At 47.4% G+C, this 26,960-nt stretch overlaps 1 protein-coding gene across 1 annotated transcript in view; it reads right to left on the bottom strand.

The window, feature by feature from the left end:
- KLF15 (KLF transcription factor 15) overlaps positions 1–26,960 on the bottom strand; it is a 53,664-nt gene that overhangs the window by 8,158 nt on the left and 18,546 nt on the right. Inside the window, exon 2 of the mRNA XM_086948318.1 lies at positions 16,810–17,917. Within this exon, the coding sequence (XP_086804444.1) occupies positions 16,810–17,846 (1,037 nt within the window). The 5' untranslated portion in view covers positions 17,847–17,917. The remainder of the gene's footprint in view (positions 1–16,809; positions 17,918–26,960) is intronic.

Raw genomic sequence — 26,960 nt, 5'->3', positions numbered from 1 at the left:
GACCCTGAAAGTTGTCGTGCCTTTTAAGTGCAATGAATAATATTGGACTGGGCACACTATCCCGCGTGAGCTTTAACTCTCACCCATCATACTATGTGCTATCTGTGCAGCCCTGCCAGGTTTCCCATATCCAAGCACGTCTAGATGCTCCACTTCAGGTTTTTTTGTGCATTCTGGGACATGAAGTCTTGTTGATCCCACTCTAAACCCAGAACTGCGAGTCTCATAATGCAAAAGAACTTGGACTGGAGCGGCTATCATGCGTTGGCCTGGGTTATGTGGTAGCTATGGTAACGGTGATCACTAATGTGTTCTTAAGCTAGCAACATCGCTCCATGAATTAACATTTGCTGCCAACATCTGCAGTGATCTGAAAGTCACATGTTCAAACACCAGTAAGGCATGTCCACCCTCCATCTTTCCGGGGTCGGTAAATTTGAAAACCATAGCACTGGATAATAGTAAACATCTGCTATTTCACAGCACTTGCAACGTCAGAAAAATTATTGCAAAAAAAAAAAAAGATTCTTCTGCTAAACTGCACCCACTCTTTGGCAGCTGGAGAGCAGCTTGTTTAGGACTACAAGTCACAAAATTCAAAGAAACAAAACATGGACTGGAACCCACATCACACATGGACCTGGGACACTTGCCAGCTATGCCTGTGCTATCCTTACTGCTTAGAATTGTCTGAACGGCACCACGAAGCGCTCTACCAAACCTCTTAATCAGTAAGTGTAACAGCGCATCTCCCTTCCCTTCAATGGCCCAGAATTCAGTTCGAGAGCCCCTATCTTCTACAGAGGACCTTCAAGTAGTTTGAGTACCAAATGAACCATCTGTAAACACCAGACATGATGCCCTGTGCAACAAGAATCAGTTTGCCAGGTTTTGTGGCTCAGTGAACTAAAGCATCCATTCCAGAAACCTTTGTTTGGCCAAACAGCCATGTCAGCAGGTCACTCAGCTAATCATCCTTCTGAAGTCGATAAAATGAGTACCATTGAGTTTGGTAATTATGAGCACCTGTTATTCAGCACCAATGTCCCCCAAGGGGTGAACGTGTACTTTACAAATACTCATGAACCAATACGCCTCTTGACTGGCCACTGATTCCCAAAGCCTATAAAGATGGCCGAGCTTCTACTGGGTGATCACTCATGCCCGTGGGATCACGCAGGGTCCATGCCATTTAAAACTTAGCCAAAACTATTCCATAAATTGTCTTCTTCGATTTTACACTTTTGTGAACAGGGGTGCAGTCAGCATGGCACTATCTATGCTCTTAAAATACTACTAAGAAATGCTAATTTAATGTTAGGAACAGTGTAAACAAAGGCATCTGCTAATCTCTGACCTGCTAGAGGAATATATTGTAGAAGAAGGTTGACAGAACTACAATTGTGACAGACTGCCAGTTAAATAAATTAGAACTGCAATATATTCAGTATTGCAAATTGCAATGTCCGCCCAGATAAGGTGCAAGAAAGAAAATACATCAATGAGGCACATTGTAGGAGATAGAGGGAGCCAATCACAAATCAGTCACAATTACCTTGGTAAAGCCAGGAACTGGTAGAAGCGTGAGCCTTAGCCAATGTGAAATCTCTTTACAAAAAGCTGAGACTTGATAAGCCACTCAACACTATTGTCTCATTAAAACAGGAAACAGAACCAATAACAAGTCAAGAAGTGTCAGAATCACTGAAAGTTTCAAAGCTTCCCATCAGGGGAGAGAGAGTTCTTCTGAAGGTCAGGTTCTGCAGTGACCAATCAGCAATTGGATCGCATGCACAGAGAGGAGAAACCTGTGCCAAGTTTTACAAGGTGTTCACCTTGGCATCCCCCCAAAACTGCAGGACACTGGCACAGATCAAGTTACAAGGATTATATAAGATTATTTCAGTTTGCGAAAGAACATGGGAGCAGGGATCAAAAGGTATTATGAGCCTTATAAGATTGACTTTCCATGAGGCGCATTTATTTTCTTGATAATGAGCTGTCATGCGGCTCCTCTTTAGGGCATGTCTTGCAACAAACTCGATTATCTGCAAAAAGAAGTCATTGTTGACTTAATGCAGCATTGAAAATCCTACAATGACCTTAGAATTTGATACGGCATTGACTTTAAAGGGATGGCATTTTAAAGCAACCTTCCAACCAAGAATGATCAATAGACAAAAGCAGATAAAAGTGAGTACAAGCACCAAAAGCGTAAATAGTAGATATAGTTCTAACATGGTGCTGACAGTGTATATGTGCAGGCATATAAAACAAGGCAGTAATCACATCTGCTCCTACCATGCGAACCCTACTCTAAGTGGACCTCGAGTGTGTGTAGGTGTGGAGCCAAGATCCCCCAAAGGGACGATACAACCCCATTACCTCATGGGATAGAATGAAGGACCCCATCTTGGTCACGAACTAGACACCCCTCATGAGATAAAAGCGCTTTGAGGCAACCAAAGGCGCTACACAAGCATGACACAACATCATGTTTTCTACATCTCTCTTCCCTGATCCCTTGTTCTTTGTTTTCATTTCCTCCTCCCCTATCTTGTCCCTCGCCACCCTTCCCTCTTTTCCTGCTACTCAGAGCTTTGAGGCATTTCAGCGTCAGTCAATCCACCATGACACAATACCATGATCCCCATTTCTTCTTTCCTGCGCCCTTCCTTCCCCATTATTGTTCCTTCCATCACATGTTCCACTCACTCGCCTGCCCTCTCCTCCTCCTCAGCTCTTTAATGTGTTGTAATAGACATGCAAAAATACTTAATTGCAATAATTTCTGACAATGGGAGCAATAGATATAGCCATTTGTGAGAAGCTGCCTCTCTCTATAATTACTATCGATGCAGCAAAAGCTTTTGATAGAGTTAATTGGCCCTATCTGAGTGAGGTCCTAAAAAAATTCGATCTAGGAACTAATATATTGAAGATGGTAGAAAATATCTATAATGCTCCAAAGGCCAGAATTTTAATCAATGGGGAGTTAACAGATCATATTCATATAAAGAGAGGTACTCGCCAGGGATGCCCTCTATCCCCGTTATTATTCAATTTCTATATTTAACCAGCAGCCGAATGTCTTAGGAATCATCCTTCTATCATCCCTTTCTCATACCAAGGCTGGCATAAAAAAGTAGCTCTTTATGCGGACAACCTCATGATTTTTACTAGTCAACTTAAAGAGGCTCTTGAAACAACGGAGGAGACTTTAATCAATTTTGGGAAAATCTCTGGTTACCAAATAAACAAGTCTAAAACAGAGACCATGTCTTGGAATGAGGTATTCTTGAGCCCCTACAATAAGATAGAAATTAGATGCCTGTGTATCGACCTAATTAAAGATCTTGATAAGGTCCCTCAGGCCAACATCCATAGAGTTCAGGGGGAAGTTAAAACACTATTGAAAGTATGGAGTGGCTTACCGCTGTCTATCTTAGGTAAATCAAATATCCTTAAAATGTCAGTCTTGCCGAAATGTACGTTTATTTTTGGCGCCATACCGTTAGAGTTTAATAGGGAGTCTATAAAGAAACCAGGGAGAGTTATCAAGTTTTATTTGGTCATCGAAAAAACCTAGAATTGCTTGGAGTAAAATAATGAGAAGGAAAAACCAGGGTGGACTAGCCACCCCAGATATTTTAGAATATTGCAGAGCATTCCAGTTTAAAAATAATAGAATCATGTTAGGCCCATATGAAGACTACCCACCGTACCTACAGAAAATGACAAACAACACCAGTCATTTTCTTTTTAAATTCGGTCACCCGAAATTTTTCAAAAAAGTTAAGTTGAAGACTTTAAAGGCAGCAGCTAAATTGTGGTACTGCATTAGGTCTACGGTAAATATCCCCCTTTACAGTGACAAAGCTCCAATTTGGGACTCCCCTTGTACTCCTGATTGCCTTAAAGACTCTCTGACGATCCCCTAAAATCAGCAGGAATAGCAGTATGGGGGCAATTATTACATCAGAATAAAATCTTGGAGTGGGAAATATTAAACCAAATCACAAACTTGTCTTTATCTAAGTTCAAATACTATCAACTTCTAAGTTGGACAAAGTCAATCAAGGAAGCAAAAACAGGCAATGCTGCCCTGGAGGGTAAAATGCTGGAGAAACTTTTCAAGAAAGAAGTATCATTCTGGTATTGGGCCCTCATAGCATCAGGGGAGGAGGAATTTCGGATACCGGAGAGAATCTGGGGGAAAGACCTGCCGACGCTGGATACAAACCTCCTATGGCAAATATCAATGAGCAAATGCTGGTCAATAGTAACATCTGCGGCATTAAGGATAAATCATTTATATACCACCCATAGAGCTTATTGGACGCCGGAAAAACTATCAAAATTCAGTGGATCCACGGTGAAGTGCTGCCCGAAATGCGGATTACCAAAGGCCAATGACCTGCATATGTTCTGGCAGTGCCCCCATCTCGACGGTTCTGTGAGTATGGATTTAGTCTTTTTTGGGGTGACGGGGTTTTTATCAGCAGATAAGCTGACAAAACGGGAAGAAAATTTGGTGTTCCTCTTAATTCTATTAGCCAGGAGAGAGGTATGTGTAAAATGGATCACACCAGTAGCTCCATTACCTGAGGAGTGGCTTTCTTCAGTGCTTAAAATTTACAACCTAGAGAAAAAGAAGATGCCATTGTCTAAAAAATATAGGTTCTGGGAGTTGTGGGAAAATCATCAACTGGGTTTATAATGAGGGAATGTTTGGTAATGCATATTGGTCCTCCTCCTCTCTTCTTCTGTACTCATGTCCTATGATTAAGTGCAAGTAATCATTTACAATGGTCGAAGGCCAAATAGAGTAGCCATAATGGCTAGCTCAACCCACTCCGAAGAGTAACCTTCCAGAATAGTAATTGGAAGTACAGAGTCCCCTGTTGTTCCCAGATGGTTCCCACACGTTGGGTTTGGTACAATACACAGTCGGAGGGGAAAAGGGGAGACCCTGATAACTCCTTACTATAAATATTGCACAATGAGGACTAAAACAAAATAAAAAAATAATAATTTCTGACAACGGTCTATGAAGCACACGGGCTGTGAAGGAACTGGACCGCTGAGGGGCCTGCGACAAACCCTACCGGGGGCCAGAACCGAGGGCGGGCAGCAGCTGAGCCCGGGAAAACGACTGGCGCATATGGGTCAGCTTGGTTTGAAGTGACCAATTGGCGTGAGCCCCCCGGGTGTGCCACAAGCATATAAGGGTGTGGGGAGCCCTGCGAGTACATGTGTCTTTGTCATTGGCCCACCCACCCACACCAGTAAAGCGGGTGTCGCAGCCAAGGACAACGGATGGGCTCAGTCAAGGTGGGGACAGCACAAAGGGACAGCGGAAGGAGCGCAATACCCAAAGGTGGATCTGCTCAAGCGCGTGCCCTTGGGATGCCTTATGGCAGGGGCACGGGGAGCAGGCTATGGGTCAGCAGAAGGCGGACAAGGCACTTGCAGCACAGGTCAGGCGATAGGGCCGCCCACAACTCTAGGCAGCATGGTGTAGCCTACATGCTGCAGGAGAGGTGCTAGACCCTTGCTGAGAAGGGGTGTTCGCTCAGGACGCTGTCACCGGGTGCAGTTAGGGACTATGTACCACGCTCGGATTGGTACGGTGGGCACTTGGGCAATGGCCGAGGGGGCGGTATCAGAGTTCCAGCTGTAGGCTGTTTTTAGGGAAGCCTGGGGTGCCGATTTGGGATGTGTCTGGTGTGTTCAGATGCCGCCAGCGGCCCAGGGGGGGCCTGAGTGGCCTTTATGGAGGCACCTGGGCATCCATTACCTCCCTCACGTCAACGGGCAGAGGGGTCTCTCCCTCTCTCGCGTGGCCGGCCAATTAATATATGAATTTTGAACAGGGCAGGGGGCCTGAGCAAAAGTGGCCTCACTTGTTTTCAGATGTGTTTTTTTCTTTAGTTGAGAAAAGTTAAGAAAAGATGCCTCTATCAGAGAATGCCCCCCCTTTTTTTAAAACCTTCGCCGAAAAATTGTTTTACGGAAAGGCAATATGCAAATGTAGGCCACTTTTTTTTTGCGTGCCCAGAACGATTTTTATTTAATCCCAACCCTGCTAAGGACTGGACTTGAGCTACAGACAATTTGGGCAATGATGGCGGTATGCTTGGTTACACTTGAGCTGTGTGTTTTCTTAATTCCATATGTGAATAAAGAGAAGATGTGGCAGTTTTGCACCATCAGAGGCGTGCTTCATCTGCTACCGCAAGGGAAGGGGAAGTGCATGTACCGTCTGGGGAACTTGAGGGCACTCGCCCATCTGGGAAGGGTTAACGTACCTATGAAACCACCTCTAAAATGAACTGATATAATGTGCAAAACAAGACAACTTTGTCTCCAAAACCATACAATTACAGAACATGCACCTCTTTTGTGGCTGTGCGTATGGTTTCCCTTTTCAGCCTAAACACGTGGCAGCTGCAGGAGGCAGATAAATCTTTCTAGAACGAGCCCCAGGGGATCCGACGACACCGACTTCTTGATCCAGAAATAGTTGCAGCACTTGGTGCGTTCTCTCTCTGCAGCAGAAAAGCGAGTTGAGCTGAGCAGGAGTGCCCTGGAGTGAGAAGACGACCATTCTTCGGTCTTGAAATTCACGAAAGGAAAGCTAGCTGCTCCCCCTCAGGAGACAGTGAGGACGTAGAGGTCGATTCCCCAACATTCCATGCGTTGCGGAAGTGAGATCATGCACCCTCTGACCCCCGTGACATCACGTTAATGATCTTTCTACGACCCTTATTGTTTGCGTAGGCCTAAGAAGAACAGAGCGACATGGAATGGAACCAAGAGGCAATGAAGGTGTTTTTTAGGGCCCTTTTATACTTCTTCTTGCCACGACCTTCATGGCACCTGTGAACGGGGTTAGCAAGGTCAGCGTAAAGGGTATTAAAGGGCAAGACAGACGTAGCAGCTGGTACTTTCCACCCCTAATTGAGGCCAATGGCAGTAGACTGTCTCTTCAGTTTCACCAACATTCTAAGAAAGTGGCAAAAATGAACTTAAAGTAGAAGTACTAAAATATAACATAACATAACATATGATATGATATCCACTTTCGGCTTTTTGATTTTTGAATGGTTTTTGATTTAGGGCACTCTAAATATAGATGTCAGCAGGATGACCAGTTTCTGCTTTATAAATAATTCCATCTGGAACTTAGCCTGCTTGAAAACACCTCCAATTCTGGGAATAAAACTGGAGGAGAGACTCAGATAACAGGGCAAGTTAAAAATATTGACATCGAGAGAATTATGGATTTTGGCATTTGTCTTGACTCACAAAATCCAGAAACTTGCACAAGAGGAATCTACATCTTCTGTCTATGTGGGGTGAAAAATCCACAGACTTTGCTCTAGCACAATAGTGAATTTGCACAGTGTAGCCCTTTTTCGCGTTTAGAAATCCATTTACCACAACCCTTGCACATATAGGATCACTTGGAGTACTCTCCGAACTGGATATAGGACAGAACAACGCAAGCCATTACCATGCATGGCTTTACAACGCGGTCATTACAACGACGGCGCCATTACCACTCAAATCTTTAACGCACATATGCCTTTACCACGCATGCCTTTACAATGAAATTTGCATATTTAAAGTATATGTGATAAAAACTTACCAGGTAAGTATGACCTCAAAATATATATATGCACATTTATATATATATATTTTTTTTACAGAAATATACATATGTATAGATATATATAATTTTTTATATATATATATATATTAATTAAATGCATATATATATATACACACACACACACCCTACCAACCTTACCACACAAAACCCCATACACACCCTAAACCCTAAATCCAAAAAATCTCTTACCATCCAAAACCCCAAACCCACCCTAAACCCTAAAAAAAAACCCTTACCATCTAAAACGCCATACTCACCCGAAACCCGAAAAAAAACATTGCCACCCAAATACCCATACCTGCCCTAAACCTGAAAAATACCCTTTCACAGTTGTAGCCATCACCCAGTGTTATTTTGTTAGAATCACATAATTTTGGTCAAGAGGCAAAACTAGTATAAAGAGCACACAAGTCGCATGGGTTACGTCAGTGGTATCCCAGCCCTGGACTCAGAGATGTGATTTACGATGCAACCCCTGTGGACTGCTTTGCAACCTTGGTGCTTTTACTATTCTGTCAGCAGGTCCTTTAAAACTGAATATGCCTTTAGCTTCTATGATTCTTAGTAGCTGGTTGTTTCTGACTTATTTTTGGAAACTGGGACTTTCTTTTTATCAGACTTTCTCCCACAGCAAGAGAGAGAAAAACAGATAAGGAAGAAAGAAGAAGAAAGAGGAAAGTCGGAAAGTAGGAAAACAGCCACAAAAGGAAAAAGTTGGGATGAAAAAGATATTGAAGGAGTGAGCTAAAAAGACAGGAAGTGGAAAGTGTTGGAAGAAAGGGGTGTCCGGAAAGCCCACCATATCGGACCACCAGGCTTCTAAGAGAAATCTTACTTATGCCACTGTGCATGTTTATAACAAATTAAGCAGTGCCAAATTTCTTTGGTCCCAAGTGTTCAGTTTAGTGTTATGTTAGGGACTTAGGGGCTCAGAAGAAAAGGAGCGCTGAGTCCAGAGAACTGGGCCACAAGTGATGATGGAAAGCATCACATGAGGTGTTTGTTAGCTGAGCTGTCTGAGCTAATATGTTAAAAATATTCTTCTCCCTCCCATCGCCAGGACCTTCCGATACACACGTGTTACATACTGTACATATTTGAGGGTCAGCGAGGGCTCACCGAAATAACCCCTGTGTTTATGTGTTGATAGAAACCCATGTCAGGGCGCGAGGAGTGTACACCTGGGCGGAAAAATCTGTAAAATAACCGATTGAAGACATTCATACTTCTCAGAAATATTTAAAAATTGGGGAAGGGGTTGGGAAGTGGAAGGGGGTGGGGCGTTGGGCTGAGCATGCCTATGAAGCACTTGGACCTCCACCTCAACCCCTTCTCCTAAAAAAGAAGGCAGACAAATCAAATACAATAGCTTCTGGGGACGATGCTAACAAATAGGCAAAGTAGGCACCGGCCTATGGGCCCCACTCCTTTTAGGGGCCCTGCGACAACGGATCAAAATAGTATTGATTTGATCTTGAAAGAAAATTACACTTAAGTTTCCTTAAATATTGTTTCCAAAAGGTAGAAAAAAATAAATCAACTCAAAGTAACAAAAACGTTATCGAGAAAATACTGCATTAATGTAATGTACCCATAAACAACTTAAAGTACATAAACCAGAGACATCAGATTCACATAACAGTTCGACTCTTAAGAGCTCGTCTTCTGGCAGCGGTCCAATGAGGGACATCCTCACTGCAAAGCCGCCAAAGACGAGCTGGAAACTCTTAAACCAACTCTGTGCTGGGGTTCCAAATTCATCAGGTACTCTCCCTGTGATATCGGCTCATTATTGCATGACCGTGTGAAGGAAGTCAATATTATGTGATAAACAGTGGCACCATGAGAGTTGGCAGGTCTGCGATTGCGTTGCACACATTATTAATCTGCAGAACGCACCACATCCACTGAAAAGCATTTATGCTGCAAAACAATAAGGCTGCCTCTAGAGGGCACTGCATTCGAAAAAGGTCTCAGGAGGTCTTCTTCTACAAAAGGGCACTGAGGGGTTACCAACCTGTATTAATAAGTGTATTCAATGAAATTGTCACATTAGTAATATCAGGCAGAGAGTTGGCCTAATGGCTAGGGCGCTCGACCTCGGACCTGGGGATCTGGGTTAGAGTCCCGGTAACGTCGCCAAAACATCCTGTGATTCTGGGCAAATCGCTTAATCTCCCCGTGCCTAACAAAAATGAATGTGTTTCCTCATGTAACGTAACTGGTGCTATGTAAAGCGCTCTGATACCCGATTTGGGTTAAGATTGTGCTATATAAAACTCTGGGGGAAAAAAAACATGCAAGAGTTGTGGTCTAATGACTAAATTATTGAGCCCTGGTCCAACCGTTGGCACACTGTGTGAATCTGGGCAAATAACATTCCCCTGTGCCTCAAGAGATTTAACACAAATATATAAATTCTCATTTGATGTACACAAGCTTCAAATGTCTCTCAACACATAAATGATGCACGGTTCCCTGTTTTTTCTCAGCTAGTCTCGCACTCTATAAAAATTGCATAGGAGGCACACAGCAGTGTAGGGGACATGTGTCTCCCACCCTAGGCTGGAAGCAGAAAGATAGATACACTGACCAAAGGAATTAAGGGAACAGTTATGTTAATTCACGTATCCTCTTTACAGATGTCATCAACAATGTCTATGGCTAGGAATTTCATAATCAAAAATCACTCATTAGGAGGAGAGAAGGAAAATCTAACAGCCAGAGCATACCTTCCTACACAACATACCTAGAACCCACAGTACTCTAGCAGATATTCACAGGAACCCTATAAGTTTGATGCTTCGAGGCGCAACTGTCTGCTGTCATTTTTTCAAAGCTTGCTAATAGAGGTCTCCTATTGGTTGCCCTACATAAATGAACCCGCCTCGTCACCCATCCAAGGGTGACTGACCCAGGGCTGCTGAATCTGAGGCTGATGCACTACAGTCACAAAGGCCGCAATGTCGAACCATCACTAGCCCCAAGATGGTGGGGCGTCTACTATAAAGACTCACCGTCCTTCCCACAGTCATATATCAAAGTTGCCCCATCATCTTAGCGTTTAAGCTTGTTTTGTACCAGCCCAAACAGATCTATGCACTCCTCCCATCAGTCCATTTGGGATGTTCCCAGAGATGGGACTGTAACTTCTGGAGATGAATCCTTCTTCATCATGGCAGCCAACTTCTGAAATTGCCTTCTAGTGGCTCTTGCTGGGGAAGTCAGCTTAGCCGTATCCACAAAATCGCCTAAAACCAGGCTTTTTAAAAAGTAAATCTCCTTCCTTCAGTTTTTATCTTACTGTCTAAATCCTTTGCTCATTATGTTGCCTCTCAGTGCCATGAAGCTCTATGTTGGAGCGTGTTACAAATAAAGATTGGTGCAACAAGGTAGCATAACAAAACATAATGTTCAAACGACTAAAAAAGCACCCGCATGATGCAGAGAGCAGTTGCCTTGACAGAATTTAGCAGGAGTGCGAACAGATAAGAAACTAATGACTTGTTTCACCGATGCTGCCAACAAATACCAGCATGTGTTAAAAAAAACCACAGAGATACACTTCCTTTTCAAGTGAAAGCAGTGCTATTAAAAGCACTGTGTGGAATTCCAAGAACATAGCAGGAAGTAGATGCAAGTGTAGGCATTGTGTGGATTTTAGATGCATTAATGAGAGTGACATCCTTCGACACCTCCACTCGTTAGTCAATCGCCCAGTGTTTTTGTGCATGGCCAAACAAATTATAGCTGGTCAACCGAAGAACTCCATGGCCAATCCTTGAGGTTCTACAGGGAGGTCTGCCTCTCCAAATCTGGTGAGCTTCTAGGAATCTGTATATACTGGTGTAGAACTCATCCAGAATTCCAAACATAATCCTGTTCATTTCCCAATGTGACTGCTGGAAGAGTGGCCCAGGGTACAATGACCTGTTGAGCCGTGTGTGTGTGTGAAGGTTGTAGAGTTGTGCGTCACCATCGCATGCAGGGAACAACAACAACCTAAGTCCTGGGAAGGTGCAAACATGTTGACATGCTCAACCCTGCAGGCTGACGGGAACATTGAGTGTTGTTAGAGCAGGATCAATGCTCACGTGGTTGCATGCCACAGCACGCCGAGGCGGCCATTGTGCAATGGAATGCGCGCGTAATGCTCGACGCCCGCAGCAAACTGCAACACATGCACACACCCAATGCAAACAGCACATTCTGTGGAAGTGAACGAGCAAAGTTCATGGTTCTTTCAACATGATAAGACATTGTTACAAATACTGCCCTGCTCACGAGCCTTTAGGTCTGGCTGGTGCATTGCTGAGCCCGGCAGCACAACAAGCAATGATGTTAAGCTAACTATGGCCAAGCAAGCTGAAACCATGTCTTCTACAGATCTGTTGTCCTATCACCCAGTCCATTGCTGTTCCTTCCCACAACTGGTTGTATGATTGCTAGTGCTTTAACCTATTTGGCTTCTAAATTATGGAACGCTCTGCCTCGCAGTCTCCGCTGCATCCCTTCGGAATCAGCTTTTAGAAGCAATCTCAAAACTTTCTTGTTTGATACGGATCTGATGGGCAACTAATTTTTTCTCTTCCTCTCTTCTCTTCGGACCAGTCGCTAGCGCGGGGACACCTCTACGGAGGTAGCTGTGCGCTTTACAAATGTCCTGAATTGAATTGAAGCAGAATGTTGAGGCTGTGCTAGAGGTCTGGGTGACGTCTGGTGGCTCAGTGGACTAAAGCAGCCACGGCAGTGGCCTGTGTTCAACCTCATGGTCACAAGTTCAAATCCTGGTGGTCCACTCAGCCTTTCATCCATCAGAGGTCGTTAAAATGAGTGCCATTGAGTTGGGTAACAATAAACATCTGTTATTCACCGCCAAAACACCTACGGGTAATTGTGTGCTGTACAAATACACCTGTTATGTTAACTAGCAGCAAACGCCTGCCTTTCTTAGCTCTGACTTGTGTCAGGTAATATTCCGCAACATTATTCATTCCAGAATGTTCCTTTACTTGATTATGTCTCCTTGGGTTTTGCAACCTTTTCTTACATCACGCACCAAAGGGATTATCAAAAAACAACATTGAGCAACAGCAGAGTTTTCTGGCAAATAATGTTCCAGGTGAGCAATTAATGGCCTTATCATAATTTCTTATCATGAGGTAGCTGCCCAACTCTCTCTTTGTGTGCCTTTGGGTTGTGAGGTGTAACTTGGGCGGCGTGCAATAATCCCACGATAATTTCCTGTATAATTACAGTTCACGCCAGGCTGGATTCACACTCACAGGGCCAGAGCTATGAATATTCATGAGCTGGGTGTCCAGGGCTCCAGTACAGGGCATGGGAGGGTGCCCTAGGGTTTAAAGGGTGCTACACTCATCAGGACTGCACCCCTTCTGATCAGGGCCACATTGCAAAGGTGACTGTCTCAGGTGGCACTGAGTGCCCCCCAGACATCATGGGAGAAGTCTAGGTCTGACCATGACTTCAGTGGTCTGAATGTGATCCCCTCCCTCCGGTGAGAGTTACCGCCTGCCAGAGAGGGTGGTATCACTGGGCCCTGCCACCAGCCACAAGCCTTCAGTGCACCTCAGTGTTTTCCATTACCCTGCAGGGTGTGCCCTCATTTAGCAACAGGGCACACTGTTTCCAATGTATTCGAGCAATGCCCTCACTGTATGAGATGTGATTCACAAAAACAATTGAGTTTATTGCACAAAAAGCGCCTCCCTTGTTGCCCACCCACCCCTTAGAATCAGCAGAGTCCTTCTGACGCTTAGGGTCACTCACAGGTCAGCCTCACTGTAGTTGATTCACTCCCTACGACCTCCTTGCCCATGGGGGCTACTGGATGTTTTCTGCTAAGAGGATAGATTCCAGAGTGGGTAAGATTCTGTTTATGGCAAGGTGCTGCCTGCCTGGCACTATTACACATTCAGAATGTCGAACCCGGATGTGCTCACCTTTGAACTATCCCGCAGAGGTAATCATTTTACACAGGGCTTTAAGTGGGCAGGGTCTCACCGGGTCTGAGTACCGGCAGTTTTTTTAAGGAGGCCTCGAAACGGGTCTTTATCGGGCTCTGTTTTGTGCCCTGGCACAGGCGGTCTGTTTTATCCCGGACTGTAGTGACAGCAGGCACATCGATGTGCGCGTGCTCACACTGCTCACTTCTCACTAGTGTCACGTGCTCACACTGCTCCCTTCTCACAAGTGGAGAAGTTACGGCATGACTACATGCCAGGTGAGCGTTCTAGGGGGAAGGGAAATCCTTTAAAGAGAGTCATTTTCTCTCCGGATTTCCCTTCTCTTTTTGAAACTCAGGAGCAGCAACATTGTCCAGGTGTCACCAGGGCTTTAAGTGGAAGCTTTGTCCATAGTATTTACCAGCCATAGCTGCTGCTTATTTATCTTATGCAACTAACAACCATTGACAAAGCCAATAGTCCTGACGTGTTGTAGGTATGATGTTACTTGTTGTATCATATATCTGGATACAAAGAAACAGCAAAATACAACTCTGGCGGCACACTATGCTAAGCACAGATTTTTAGTTTACGTGTTTTTGAGCCACGCCCTTAATTACATTGGCCACGCCCCCTTAAGGGACCCCCCCCAGTTTTTTCATACCACTTGAAGCCCTGCTTTTACATTGTTAAAAGGTCAAAGGGTAGACAATCACCACTTATACACTGAGCAGAAACAGAGACGATCGAATCTGCCAACCACGCGTCCTGGGTGGAGAGAGGAAGAGGCACTGCCCTGTTACAGAGAGAGGACAGACTGAAGACAGCGTGTCCTGAGAGGAGGCAGAGAGACATGCCCTCTTACACTGCCCTGAGGCTATTACAGAGAGAGGACAAATGGAAGATAGAGTGTCCTAGGAAGAGAGAGGTAGAGACATGCCCTCTTACACTGCCCTGTTGCAGAGAGGGGACAGACTGAAGACAGCCTGTCCTGGGGAGAGAGAGACAGAGACCTGTTCTCTTACACTGCCCTGCTGAGAGAGAGAGGACAGACCGCCAACAGCGTGTCCTGGGACAGGTGAGGGACAGCCATGAGACCGGTGGGCTGAAGAAGTAAGACTGAAATTGCCCTCTCCGACCAGGACAACATTACAGCTACACCCATCATATGAAACCACAACAGACAATCGGAATTGCGTTTTGAGAATGTACCCATTCTCTGGACGTATTTATTACACTCCATAAACACGACATTACAAGTTTAATACAGCAAACTTTTTACTAATACAACTGATCTCCGGCTCGCATATTCTCACACTCCACTAGGAGTCACGATTGACCACTTCTCGGTTCCTAATGGCGTTGCAAGGCAGCTGGCCCCCCAAAAAGAATCATGCCAGAGCAACTCAGTGAAGGGACACCCCCTGGCACCCAATCGGGGGATGAGCCTGGGCAACTGGGCCATACCATGGTCCCCTGGAGCAGCCACCAACCCCCCACTCCCACGGGGCGAATCACGAGGTACCCCCATAGGGCCAGGGACAATTGCGGTAGCTGATGCCCTCAGCCCTTGACCAATGGCCGTGTCACCCATGCCCCGGGTTATTCAAAACCAACAACGTCATGAATCCGTCTGCGCTTAGATCTTTGATGCCCCATGTTGGCAACCCATTTTGTGGTCAAGACATGACTCCTTAACGGCCTCCCCAACAATATGTAGAAGCTAACGAGATGGGGGGGGTGCATTAACAAAGTCTCCCTCGCGGTGGGGACAGCATGCACCTAGAATCCTTAGGGGCAGGCAGTCCGCAAGGTGCTCACCAGGCCGATTTCTAGCCTTTTAAGCTGTCCTGCCGCCCAGGCAGCCCCACTGCCACCCCCCAGGCAACAAATTGTTGCCACCCGCGGGAATCCTACCCGCGAAAATTTGAACCTGCGGCCACTGTTGGGTTGCCACCATCAACTGGTCCATACCGGCCCGCGCCTGCGATGGGCTGCCTGCAGCATTTTTGTCCGGGACAGAGACAGAGACACTTACACTGACACCTAATTCTGAACATTCTGAAAAGAATATGAAGTATTTGTGAGTAGGAATTAAAAAAAAGATGTATCTCATCATTGGACACCACCGGAGACATCAACGAGAATACAAAGTGTGCCTGAGCATGTCACCAGAAGAGAAGCTGAGTAGAACAAAACACACCAGGAACCAGTTACAGAAAGGCAAGAACTGAAAATCCTTGAATTTCTAGAGTAAACTCAAAATACATGTCACCAGAAGAGAAGCTGAGTGGAATAAAACACACCAGGAACCAGTTACAGAAAGGCAAGAACTGAAAATCCTTGAATTTCTAGAGTAAACTCAAAATACATGTCACCAGAAGAGAAGCTGAGTGGAATAAAACACACCAGGAACCAGTTACAGAAAGGGGAGAACTGAAAATCCTTGAATTTCTAGAGTAAACTCAAAATACAGAGCACAATGCACCAGGTAAATGTCATAGGGGTATTTAATATCGAGGAAATGCGTCCAGGCTTTTTGACTTGCATCCAGAAATTGAAGGATTTTCAGTTCCATTCAAACTCTAAATGAAGTCTTTATTTCATGATGGCCTGGAAACTGTGAGGACCTCTACTGGGTAGAATGTGTCATGGCATGCACTCCCTGTCTGTACTTTGGCAACCAATAAGGCTTAGTGGGGCTTATTGGGGTTGAAACGGCAGGTGAACTTCATGTCATACGGATAAATTGTACCCCCTCTGCTAACCCCCGTCTTGCATCTTTTTCTAGCATCGACTTTTAGTTCATACAAAGTGATACTCTTTTCACTCTCTCTTGTTTCTACCACATTTGATCTCTTGCTTTTCTAATCTGGTAATGGGAATTTCTCAAAGGGCGATACATCACCTAAAGCTCCGATACGGGAAACTGCCTTTACAACGAGGTTTTTAGCATGTTGTGCCTTTACCACACCTTTTTTACCATGCATATTTTTAGAACGCACATGTTTTTACCTCGTATGCCTTTACATAAAATGTGTGGTAAAGGCATTTAAAGTATTTCCCTGCGTTGTTCCATCATACAACCACTGATACAACTCAGCGTCAAAATGTATGCACTGTAGACATTTTAGATACATTAACAAACACATTTCAAATACCAACCTCCAGCCACAGCCAGGCCACGTGCATGCGAAGGGCTTCTCCCCCGTGTGTCTCCTCAGGTGGGCTTTGAGGTGGCTGCTCTTGGTGTACATCTTGGTACATCCGGGGAAAGTACATTTGTGCATTTTGATAAGCTCTGCTGCGGCGTTCCGCTGAAATTTTTGACCCACAAGGATTCCAGCTTGGCCCTGGAGCCCACCTCCCGGCCCCACTGGCTTGGCAGCGATGGGAACAGGCGCAATACGCACAAACTTGGGTGAGAAGTTCGAGTTGGAAGACTGGACTACCTGAGGCACCAGGGCGAAGGTTTGCCCTTGAATGTTGACAAGAAGTTGTGCAATTTTTATGTTGTCCGCGGCCGACGCTTGTGAGGCAGGGCTCATGCTGGGCTCTTGTTTGATCTGTACAGGTTGAATCTGAAGAATAACTGGTATACCGCCCTCCACAGGAGACGCGTCTCCTGAGGAACCGCCATCTTCAGTTGTGGAACCTGATTCCTCGCGTTTGCATTCCTTTAAAGAAAGGTCTGGTTCAGTACTGTCTTTAGGTCCCGCCATGGACACATTAGTGAAAGTTCTCAATTCCTTGGCTTCGTGTTTACTTTCCCTTTTAAGATCCATCTCCATGTTCTCCTCCAAAAATTCCTCAATTTCTTCAAGGGTTGGTTGAAATACCCTGACGTCCTCCATATCCACAGCAAACTCTGGGATATTAAAGTTCTCCTCTTTGACAGCGGGGCTCGGCCTCCGCGCGTCCCACCAAGTCTCAGAAGTATTCCCCAGCGAGGCCTGAGACAGCAAGTAGTCCAGGATGTTGTCCTGACTCTCCGTGCTGGACGTGCTCCCATAGCTCGAGCTGAGCGCCTGCGAGTCAGGGCTGGAGCACGAGTAGAAGCTCGAGGAGTCGCTGTCGTCCTCTGACATGGGCGAGGGCAGCATCTGGTAGGTCCGCCCAACGGTCAGCCCGTCCCCAAAGTATCCAACGGGGGATGCTGAGGATGAAAAGGACTCATCAAATTGAAGTAAGTGGTCTACCATCCCTAGAGAAGGTCCTATGGCGGTTCCTCCACCATAGACCAACAAGACCACCAGCCCCGGTGAAGGAAGTCCTAAAGAGAAGAAACAGAAAGTGAAAGTTAATTTGACGTCTAGCCACATCCAATGGTCTGACACATAGTATCCAGCTCCCCATGCAGTCCTGCTCTGGAGACACTATCAGTTTTGAATGGAGCCTCTGACACAGAATCTACTCATTACATAGCGTAACCATTGCGTAACCCACATGATTTACGACGGCCTCCGCTTTCAAAGCATTACAACAAGTTTACAACATTCTTCTTGCCAAGAGCATTTCACAACAATGACCTTGTTCGGCTGGCAAAGGCATGCCCATCCGGGGATGGAGTGAAAGTGCTACTGGGGGAGGTAATAAGACTGGGTGGGGTGGGTCACCCAACATCAACTACCTTGGTGGGGCAGAGGGGGGTCCACAATCATGTCTACAGAGGCCAAATATATACCGACCTCCAAGGGGGGAACAATCACCTCTACAGACACGCAACATAAACCTGCCTCTCCAAGGCTGGGGGTGTCAACATCGCCTTTACAAACGCCCAACATAAACCTAACTCTGCGTGGCTGGAGGTGTCCACAATCACCTCTATAGACGCCCAACATAAGCTTAGCTCTGTCTCTGCAGGGCTAGGAGTTTCCACAATCACTCTACAACTCTGAAGAGGTTCAGGTCTGGTGCCAGGGGTAAAAAGAACAATTGATGGACAGAATGCAAAACAATGTCATACATTCACCCCAGTACAGAGATCTGGGCCTAAATCCATTGCTTTTTGCTCACAATGCCATTCCAGTTTGGACCCAGCCATATGCAAATCAGTCTTGACCCTGCGCCCAATGGGAACAGTGCCAGGGGTGTAACACAAGCCCCTGCAACGCAATGGATTTCCCACTCTCCTGGGTCCACCATTTTGCCTAAGGTCTATGAATTTCTGTTAGATGTAGGAGTCTTAGAGGCCCCTCATTACAAGTGTAGTGGGGGCCATCATTTTGCCTTATGCTTCTGACAGGCGCACAAAAGAAATATTGTTTTATTGTAGGAGGTGTAGGTGCTATTACTGCCAGGATTCAAAATTGTGAAGAGAAGAGAACACAAATCTACTGGGTAGATCTAGGCCTGGGTGGCATTTCCATTATGCTGGAATAATTTCGGTAAACTCCTTGATACAGAATTACCAATAATAAGCTATTACCCCCGCTACCGTAATTAAGAGTAACTTGAGGGCACATCCTACCGCACGAGCACATTTAATGAGCACACGCAGCTGCTCACACCCGCTATTCACATTCTGTTGAATTTAGTACTATTTCTTAGTGCAAAATGCATCCAGAAGCCCATTTTGGACCCGAGGGTGCATTGCGCTAAATGCCAAGAGTAAGCTGGGAGAAATTTTACCTCAAGGGCACATTTAGAGGGCATCTGCTCGTTTTCTATTAAAGTTCTCCTGCACTTCGCATCATTTATTAGAGCAAAGTGCATCCTTGTGTCCATTTTAAACGCGAGGGGGCATTTTTGCACTAAGAAAATAGCTTTAAATGCAGAATTACTCTTCTCACGTAATTCTCAGGAATCTCGCAGAATGTCGGGGTAATTGCGCATGATTACGTTACAATGAATTACCCCAGTTACACCCACCCCTTAGTTAGATCACTGACATTGATTTTGGGACATGGGTAGCCTGGTTGTGTTATAAGGGTGTTGTGTAAAAGATGTATACAGCTATTGCTATGTCGCAGATTAGCTGGGTGGTAGTTAAAGGAGCAAGCGTAAACAAGCAACTTCTAAAATGACGGGTGGGAGACCCCAGCTTTTGTGTCACCTGTAATAAAAAAGCTATTTTGTGATGAGCTACTTTGTGTTGGCTGTAAACTCAGCAGCTGTTTTGTAATATGCTATTTTATGTCAAATTTAGCTCAGATGGTATTTTGTGATTGGGTATTTTGTGTCAGCTGCCAAACAGCAGCTAGTTTGTGGTTGGTATTTTGTGTCAGTTTTAGACGGTTCGGTATGCTGTGATTTGCTATCATGCTTGGCCTTTAACTCACCACTGTAATTAGCTGTTTTCTATTAACTGTGCCCAAGTACCCTTCTCAGTATTCGATATTTTGTGTCAGCTTTAACTCAAATGCTAGTTTGTGATTCGCTATTTTGTGCGTCAACCAACGTACATACAATGCCCTGCTTGAAAATATGTTAGCGAAGGTTTCAGGCATTGTTTAATTATATAAAACTGTCATCAAGCTACGAATGGGCATCGAAGCACTGCACAGATAATGACATTAAGAAATCAATAGACGACAGCGATTTTACTAATAACAGTTCAATGTACAGCCCTGTACACCTGAACCAGGGGCAATCAATATTTAGTCCTAACAACTGTTCAAGTTATCAATATCAAATTAGCAAACATTCAATAACAATAACTGTAAGAAAACGGAAAACTGAAGAAAAAAGGGAAAAAGAAAGAAAAATCCTGTTAAAGAAATATTAGTAAAGTATACAAATGTTATTTTTTTTAATGTAAAAGAATACGCTCAGAAACATACACTGGTACACAAACAAATTAATATACAATACAAAAACCAGACAAGTGGCAGACAGAAGGAATTACATAGCAAGGAAGGTTCAGGTCAAAACAGAAACAACAACAACAAGCAAGACGATGCGTTGTTCGTTAGTTACGCCCGCATATGCGTCGACTGCGTTTCAACCTTTGTATAATTACATGGTCTTCATCAGGACAAAGATTTTTTCAACTGAGCGTCCAAGCAATCTCTTCAAAGGGGATACCACAACCCCAGAAAATGTCACTGTTTTGGATGGTATACCGCAAGCATACCGAACAACCAAAGAATTCAAGATTCAGGCTGCAAAGTTATGCCATACACCACTTATCGTTTTAATTGCACCACCCCAATAGCCAAAGAAATTAGAATTTTCAATAATAAATGTGGTGGCACCCACAATTTAAATAACAAAAGGCATCTCCCCAATGGCTGCCTATATTATTTTAGCAGATGTAGCCAAGGGTGCGGAGAGCAAATCTTGCATGTGGTTCACTCGAGCATCAGGGCGAAACGTCCCAAATGATGCGCCAAAGTTTGGGTACAATGTACACTTCAAAATACCAAACATGACGGCGCCATCAGCGCGTCACTGCTTGATCGTGTGACCCTCTGTTCCTCCGCAGGCAGTCGCGCGAAGATTGTGCTAAATAAGTGGCTCGCTCCTGGCGTTTGTTGTGTACATAAAGCCAGGACGAGCCTGGCAACTGGCTGGTGACGCGACTCCTCTCCATCAGCCCACCTTGTGGAATGTCCATCCGCGAGAATTCTGCTGCCACCAATGGAATCTTTCTGCCACACGTGACCTGCGCAGTCGGTAGCCAGCTCCGGTGACCGGCACGTGTCTCGATTTCACTTCACAAGCCAAGACTTCACTGTTTAAATGTTCTCGTGTGCATACAGCGCTTAATAACCCGGGGGGGGCCTTTTTCTAATCACTTCCAAGTGTGACGTAAAAGAGCTATATTTTACTAATACACCAAGGGTTATATATTATGAGGACGCTCCACCAGTAGGTTATCCTTCGGATTTCGCACTTCGTCGGGAGCATCATTACTGTAATGTCCAAGACTGCCCTGCGCAGTCTAGTGTTCACGCACGTAGTCGTGCGCCAGCGCGGACGTGGTACGTGGCGTCCGCGCGTACTATAAAATAAAGGAGGCGTGGTCTCGGGGTTAGTCCGGACCACGCGGAGAAGCAGCAAGGTGTCCGGAGTCCCTCTGTCCAGCGCAGCGTCACCGCGCTGCGCCAGAACACACAGGGGGGCCCCACAATGGCGACGAGGGCGAAGAGTGCCCACGCTGCGTGAGGAAAGGCTATCTCGCCTGCACCGCCGGTGCGCCCAGGCGTCCCCGACCTCCTGGGACAACACGTGTGTCTGCCGAGTGCGGAGCTGCCGGCCCTGCATCTCCTCGACGGCGCAGGCTGGCCTCAGTGCTTTCTGCCTCCCAGGGGATACTTCGAGTGCTTTCAGCTCTGGCACATGATGGGAGCAGGACTTGATCAACCCGAGGTACCAGCGCCGTGCATCTGCTCAGGGCCACAGCTACTCCTATGAGCCCCTCCCCCGCGCAATCCCAAGCAGTGCAGCCAGGGCTCCAGCATACTGCCCTCTTCTGGCCACTGGGTTGACTTCTCACCTAGCATTACTCACCTGGCTCGAGATCTGCGCCTAGGAGGCAGAGGATTCACACAACCCTCGCCCCACGTGCCAGTGAAGCGGAGGCTAGTCGCACTGCGTCATCATGGCGTCCATCCCCCCAATCGAGCCCTTTGTTGTTGACGGGGCCCCAGCATCCCTGGCCCCCCGCTGGAAAGACTGGGTTGAGAGGCTCCAGTTCTACTTTGAAGGAGCAGGGACGACGCGCGACCGACGCAGGGCGCTCCTCTTGCACCTGGGAGGAAAAGATATCTACAGGATATACAAAACCCTGGTAGAGGCCACCCCTCGTACATATGTCACGCTCCTCAACGCGCTCAATGCCCATTTTGAGCCGATGCAGAGTAAAGACTACGAGCGCTTCATCTTCAGGCAAGTGCGTCAGGAAGCAGATGAATCCCTCGATGCCTTCCATGGTCGCCTGAAGGAACTCGCGAGCACGTGCGGATTCCAGGATGAACAAGAAGAAATCCGCGGCCAGATTATCCAGAACTGCTACTCCTCTGACCTGAGGGTAAAGATCCTCCAGGAGGACGGCAAGCCCCTGGCCGACATTCTAAAGCTAGGCCGTTCAAAGGAATTATCCCACGCAAGGGCGTCGCATATGGAGGCAGCGCTTCACAGACCAGTAAAGGCAGAGCAAGTCCACGTGGCAGAGCACGTCAACGTGGTGAGACCGAAGCAACGCCCGGCGGGGAGAGGAAGAACGCCAGAACGCCGGAAAGAGTGCGGATATTGCGGGGGCGCACCACATAGAGCACAAGACTGCCCGGCACGGGGGAGGAAGTGCGGGTCATGCGGGCGCATGAACCATTTCGCATCGGTGTGCAGATCATCTAAACCCAAACCTGAAGCCGCCCATGCCATAAGGGAAGACCCTGAGAGCGAAGATATGGACGATGACGCTCACAACTATCCGGTGCACTATGTGTTCGCCATAGATCAGCCTTTGAGGAAAAAACGGCGACTCCCAAAGTGCAGGATAAAGGTACTAAACCAAGAAGTGAGAGCGACCATTGACACAGGGGCCTCGATAGAGCTGATGGCGGCAAACGTCTACAACCAACTGCGAGACAAACCACTCCTGAAACCAGCCAAGATCAGAGTCTTCGCCTATGGACAAAAGACACCAATACCGTTAATAGGGTGCTTCCAGACAGACATACAGCACCAAGAACTGAGGACGCCAGCCACCATCTACGTGACCAAAGAAGGTAGCGGAATGCTCCTGAGTGGCCAAGCAGCTGAAGACCTACACCTCATCTCGTTTGCCATGGCCGTCTTGGAAGAAGAGCTAGACACAATCCTGGAAGAATTCGAAGACACATTCAAAGGTATTGGATGCCTCCGAGGCAAAGAAGTCTCTCTACACATTGACAAATCCATACAGCCAGTAGCCCTCCGTCATCGACGGATAGCATTTCACCTAAGAAAGAAAGTGGAACAGGAGTTGGAGACCCTTGAAAAACAGGGGATAATCGAGAAGGTCAGCGGGCCCACCCCCTGGGTGTCGCCGATTGTGGTAGCGCGGAAGCCCAAACAACCAGGACAGGTCCGCATCTGCGTCGACATGCGCCTCCCCAACGCAGCGGTGAAGAGAGAAAGACACCTGACGCCTACCATAGACGACATTCTAGGAGAGTTAAACGGAGCGAAGTGGTTCTCCAAGATGGACCTGAGATCAGGATACCACCAGCTACCTCTGCACCCGGACTCCAGGTACATCACCACTTTCTCCACTCACGTTGGCCTCCGGCGCTATCGGCGACTCAATTTTGGAATATCAAGCGCTGCAGAGGTCTTCCAAAACACGATTCGAGAAGTATTGAGTGGGATCACAGGCGTCCTAAATGTCAGCGATGATTTGCTGATATACGCCGATACAGTAGAAGAGCACCACAGAAGACTCAGAAGCGTGCTACAAAGGATCAAAGACTCAGGCCTTACCCTACACAGGGAGAAATGTCAGTTCCTGCAGAACACCATCAGCTTCTTTGGGTACACGTTCTCCGACAAGGGAGTAGCCCCTGACCCTGAAAAAGTGAAGGACGTGCAAACAGCCCCAGCGCCGAACAACACATCAGAAGTTCGAAGTTTCCTCGGGATGGTAAACTTCTGCGGGCGATTCATCCCCGACTTATCCAATCTCACCAGGCCACTAAGGGAGCTCACCAAGTCCACCACCCCATGGCAGTGGGGGGAAGAACAGGAGCGGGCGTTTCAGAACACCAAGGCAGCCCTGTCAGCCAACACGACCCTGGCGTACTTTGACCCTTCCAAGGCGACGAACGTAGCAGTGGACGCCAGTCCCTATGGACTCGGAGCAGTGCTGACACAAAGCCAAAACGGTGAAGACTGGGCACCCATAGCCTACGCCAGCAGGTCCCTGACAGAAACTGAACAACGCTACTCTCAGATTGAGAGGGAGGCCATTGCGATCCACTGGGCCTGCAGGCACTTCCACGTTTACGTCTATGGACATCCGTTCACAGTCTCCACGGATCACAAGCCCCTACTCCCCCTGTTCCGAGGGTCAGTCTCGAAGCCTCCCCCGAGAATCGAGAAGTGGATTCTACAACTCCAAGAGTATGACTACAAACTGGAATTTAAGCCCGGTGCGTCCAATCCGGCCGACTACCTCTCACGGCACCCCCGAGCGGCAACCACCCGAGAGAGAGAAGATGCCGAAGAGACAGAGGAGTATGTACAAGTCATCCTCGAAAGATCACGCCCGCTGCCCATGAACCTTGACATGATTGTGGACGCAACCCGCAAGGATGAAGTCCTGCAGCTAGTGAACACCGCCCTGAGAGACAACGACTGGAGAACACTCCAGGCCTCGCTGAGTCAGAGGACACCGGAAGCCAAGCGAGCCCTAGAGACCCTCTGCAGGGTAAAGGACGAACTGTCAGTAGACAGTCAAGGATGCGTACTTAGAGGACCACGGATTGTGATGCCGGCGAGCCTGACTCAACAAGTAATCGAATTGGCACACCGCGGCCACCAGGGAGTAGTGAAGACAAAAAGTAGACTCAGGGCCAAAGTGTGGTTCCCGGACCTGGACATGAAGGTCGAACAAATGGTCAAGGAGTGCCACTGGTGCCAGGCCGCAGGTCCACCCGAACCGCCCCCGCCGGTAATCACCGAGGAGAACCCCGAGAGACCCTGGGAACGAGTGAGCGCCGATTTTGGACACCTCCCGGACGGGCGGTACATGCTCGTTGTCATTGATGACCTGACCAAATACCCCGAGGTGGAGATAATACCTACACTCACAGCCAAGGAAGTAACGACGAAGTTCGAGAAACTCATCGCCACCCATGGCATCTTCGACCTGGTCAAGACCGACAACGGGCCGCCGTTCCAAAGCCAAGAATTTGCGGACTATCTCCAGGAGTGGGGCATCCAGCACAGGAAGGTCACCCCCAGGTGGCCACAGGCCAACGGGGAGGTAGAACGTTTCATGAGGACCCTCAATAAAGTGATTCGGATTGCTCATGCAGAAGAGACACCCCTGGAGAAAGCCATCTACACGTTCCTGAGGGAGTACAGGCTGACACCCCACCGTACCACTACAGCGGCCCCAGGGCCAGCCGCCATGGGGCGAATTGTCCGAGACACGATCCCCCACCACCACACCTGGACCCCGACGGAAGCAAACCCTCAGCAGACTTTGCTCAACAGAAAGCGATCAAACGAGTACGCGAGCTTCCGACGCCGAGCCAAGGAATCATACATTGGAGAAAGAGATCGAGTATACGTGCGAGACCGATATCCCGGAAGCAAATTCAGGCTCCCGTTCGAACCCAGGCCCTGGACTGTCACCCGCAGGACAGGCACGATGGTAACGGCTCAACGCGACGGAGAAACCGTCACCCGCAACGTGTCCTTCTTCAAGCGGGCTGCAGTCCCGCCCAACGGCATGCCCAGCAGAGACCCGGACAGAGCAACACCAAGCCCGACGACTCCAAGCACCAGATCCCCGGTGAGCGGGTACAACGACGCAGCAGACCAGCCAGAGGCGAGCTCGCCAGAGTCTGAGAGGCCCGGCATAGCCAGTCGGTGTCCCTCCGGGGACGAGCTGTCTCCAACCCCAGCCCGGCAGGTCACCCCGAGGAGAACACTGTTTCGAGGAGAGGCCGCTGGCTATGGGCTAAGAAGAAATCCAGCCCCCTCATCACAGCTGGCGGACTTTGCTGTGGACTGAGACTGTGCACCATGAGCGTCAGACTGGTAACAGGCCTGCCGGCCATTTTTGCTTGTTTTCCACATGTTCACCATTGACTCTCAGTTTGCATGTTGTTTTTTTTCAATAAAGGTGGAAAGGAGTGTAATGTCCAAGACTGCCCTGCGCAGTCTAGTGTTCACGCACGTAGTCGTGCGCCAGCGCGGACGTGGTACGTGGCGTCCGCGCGTACTATAAAATAAAGGAGGCGTGGTCTCGGGGTTAGTCCGGACCACGCGGAGAAGCAGCAAGGTGTCCGGAGTCCCTCTGTCCAGCGCAGCGTCACCGCGCTGCGCCAGAACACACAGGGGGGCCCCACAATTACCTCGCAACAAGGCCCTAATTCCTTAAGTAACCCTATTAGCCCAAACAGTAATCTAATGTTCACGTCTGGTCGCAACTTGGCGCCCTGAAGCTCGTGGAAAGGCACTTTACAAGTAACATCCAGTAAAGAAAGAAAAGATCGTGGAGAAAATATGCTTCGCTCAGGATCACACAATATGGTCGAGTCTACAACTAGACCACAGATCTCCCGTTGCTGATGTAATGGTCAAAAATGCCCGGGGCAGGACCGGGCCTTGGTGACAGCCCAGTGCCTCCTGAGAGGCCCGAGGGGCTGGGTCAGAGTCGT

The sequence above is a fragment of the Lissotriton vulgaris genome, unplaced genomic scaffold, assembly GCF_964263255.1.
Source record: "Lissotriton vulgaris unplaced genomic scaffold, aLisVul1.2 SCAFFOLD_6338, whole genome shotgun sequence".
Classification (NCBI taxonomy): Eukaryota; Metazoa; Chordata; class Amphibia; order Caudata; family Salamandridae; genus Lissotriton; species Lissotriton vulgaris.
The sequence above is the reverse complement of the archived record's forward strand: the minus strand, read 5'-3'. Positions and strand labels throughout refer to the sequence as shown.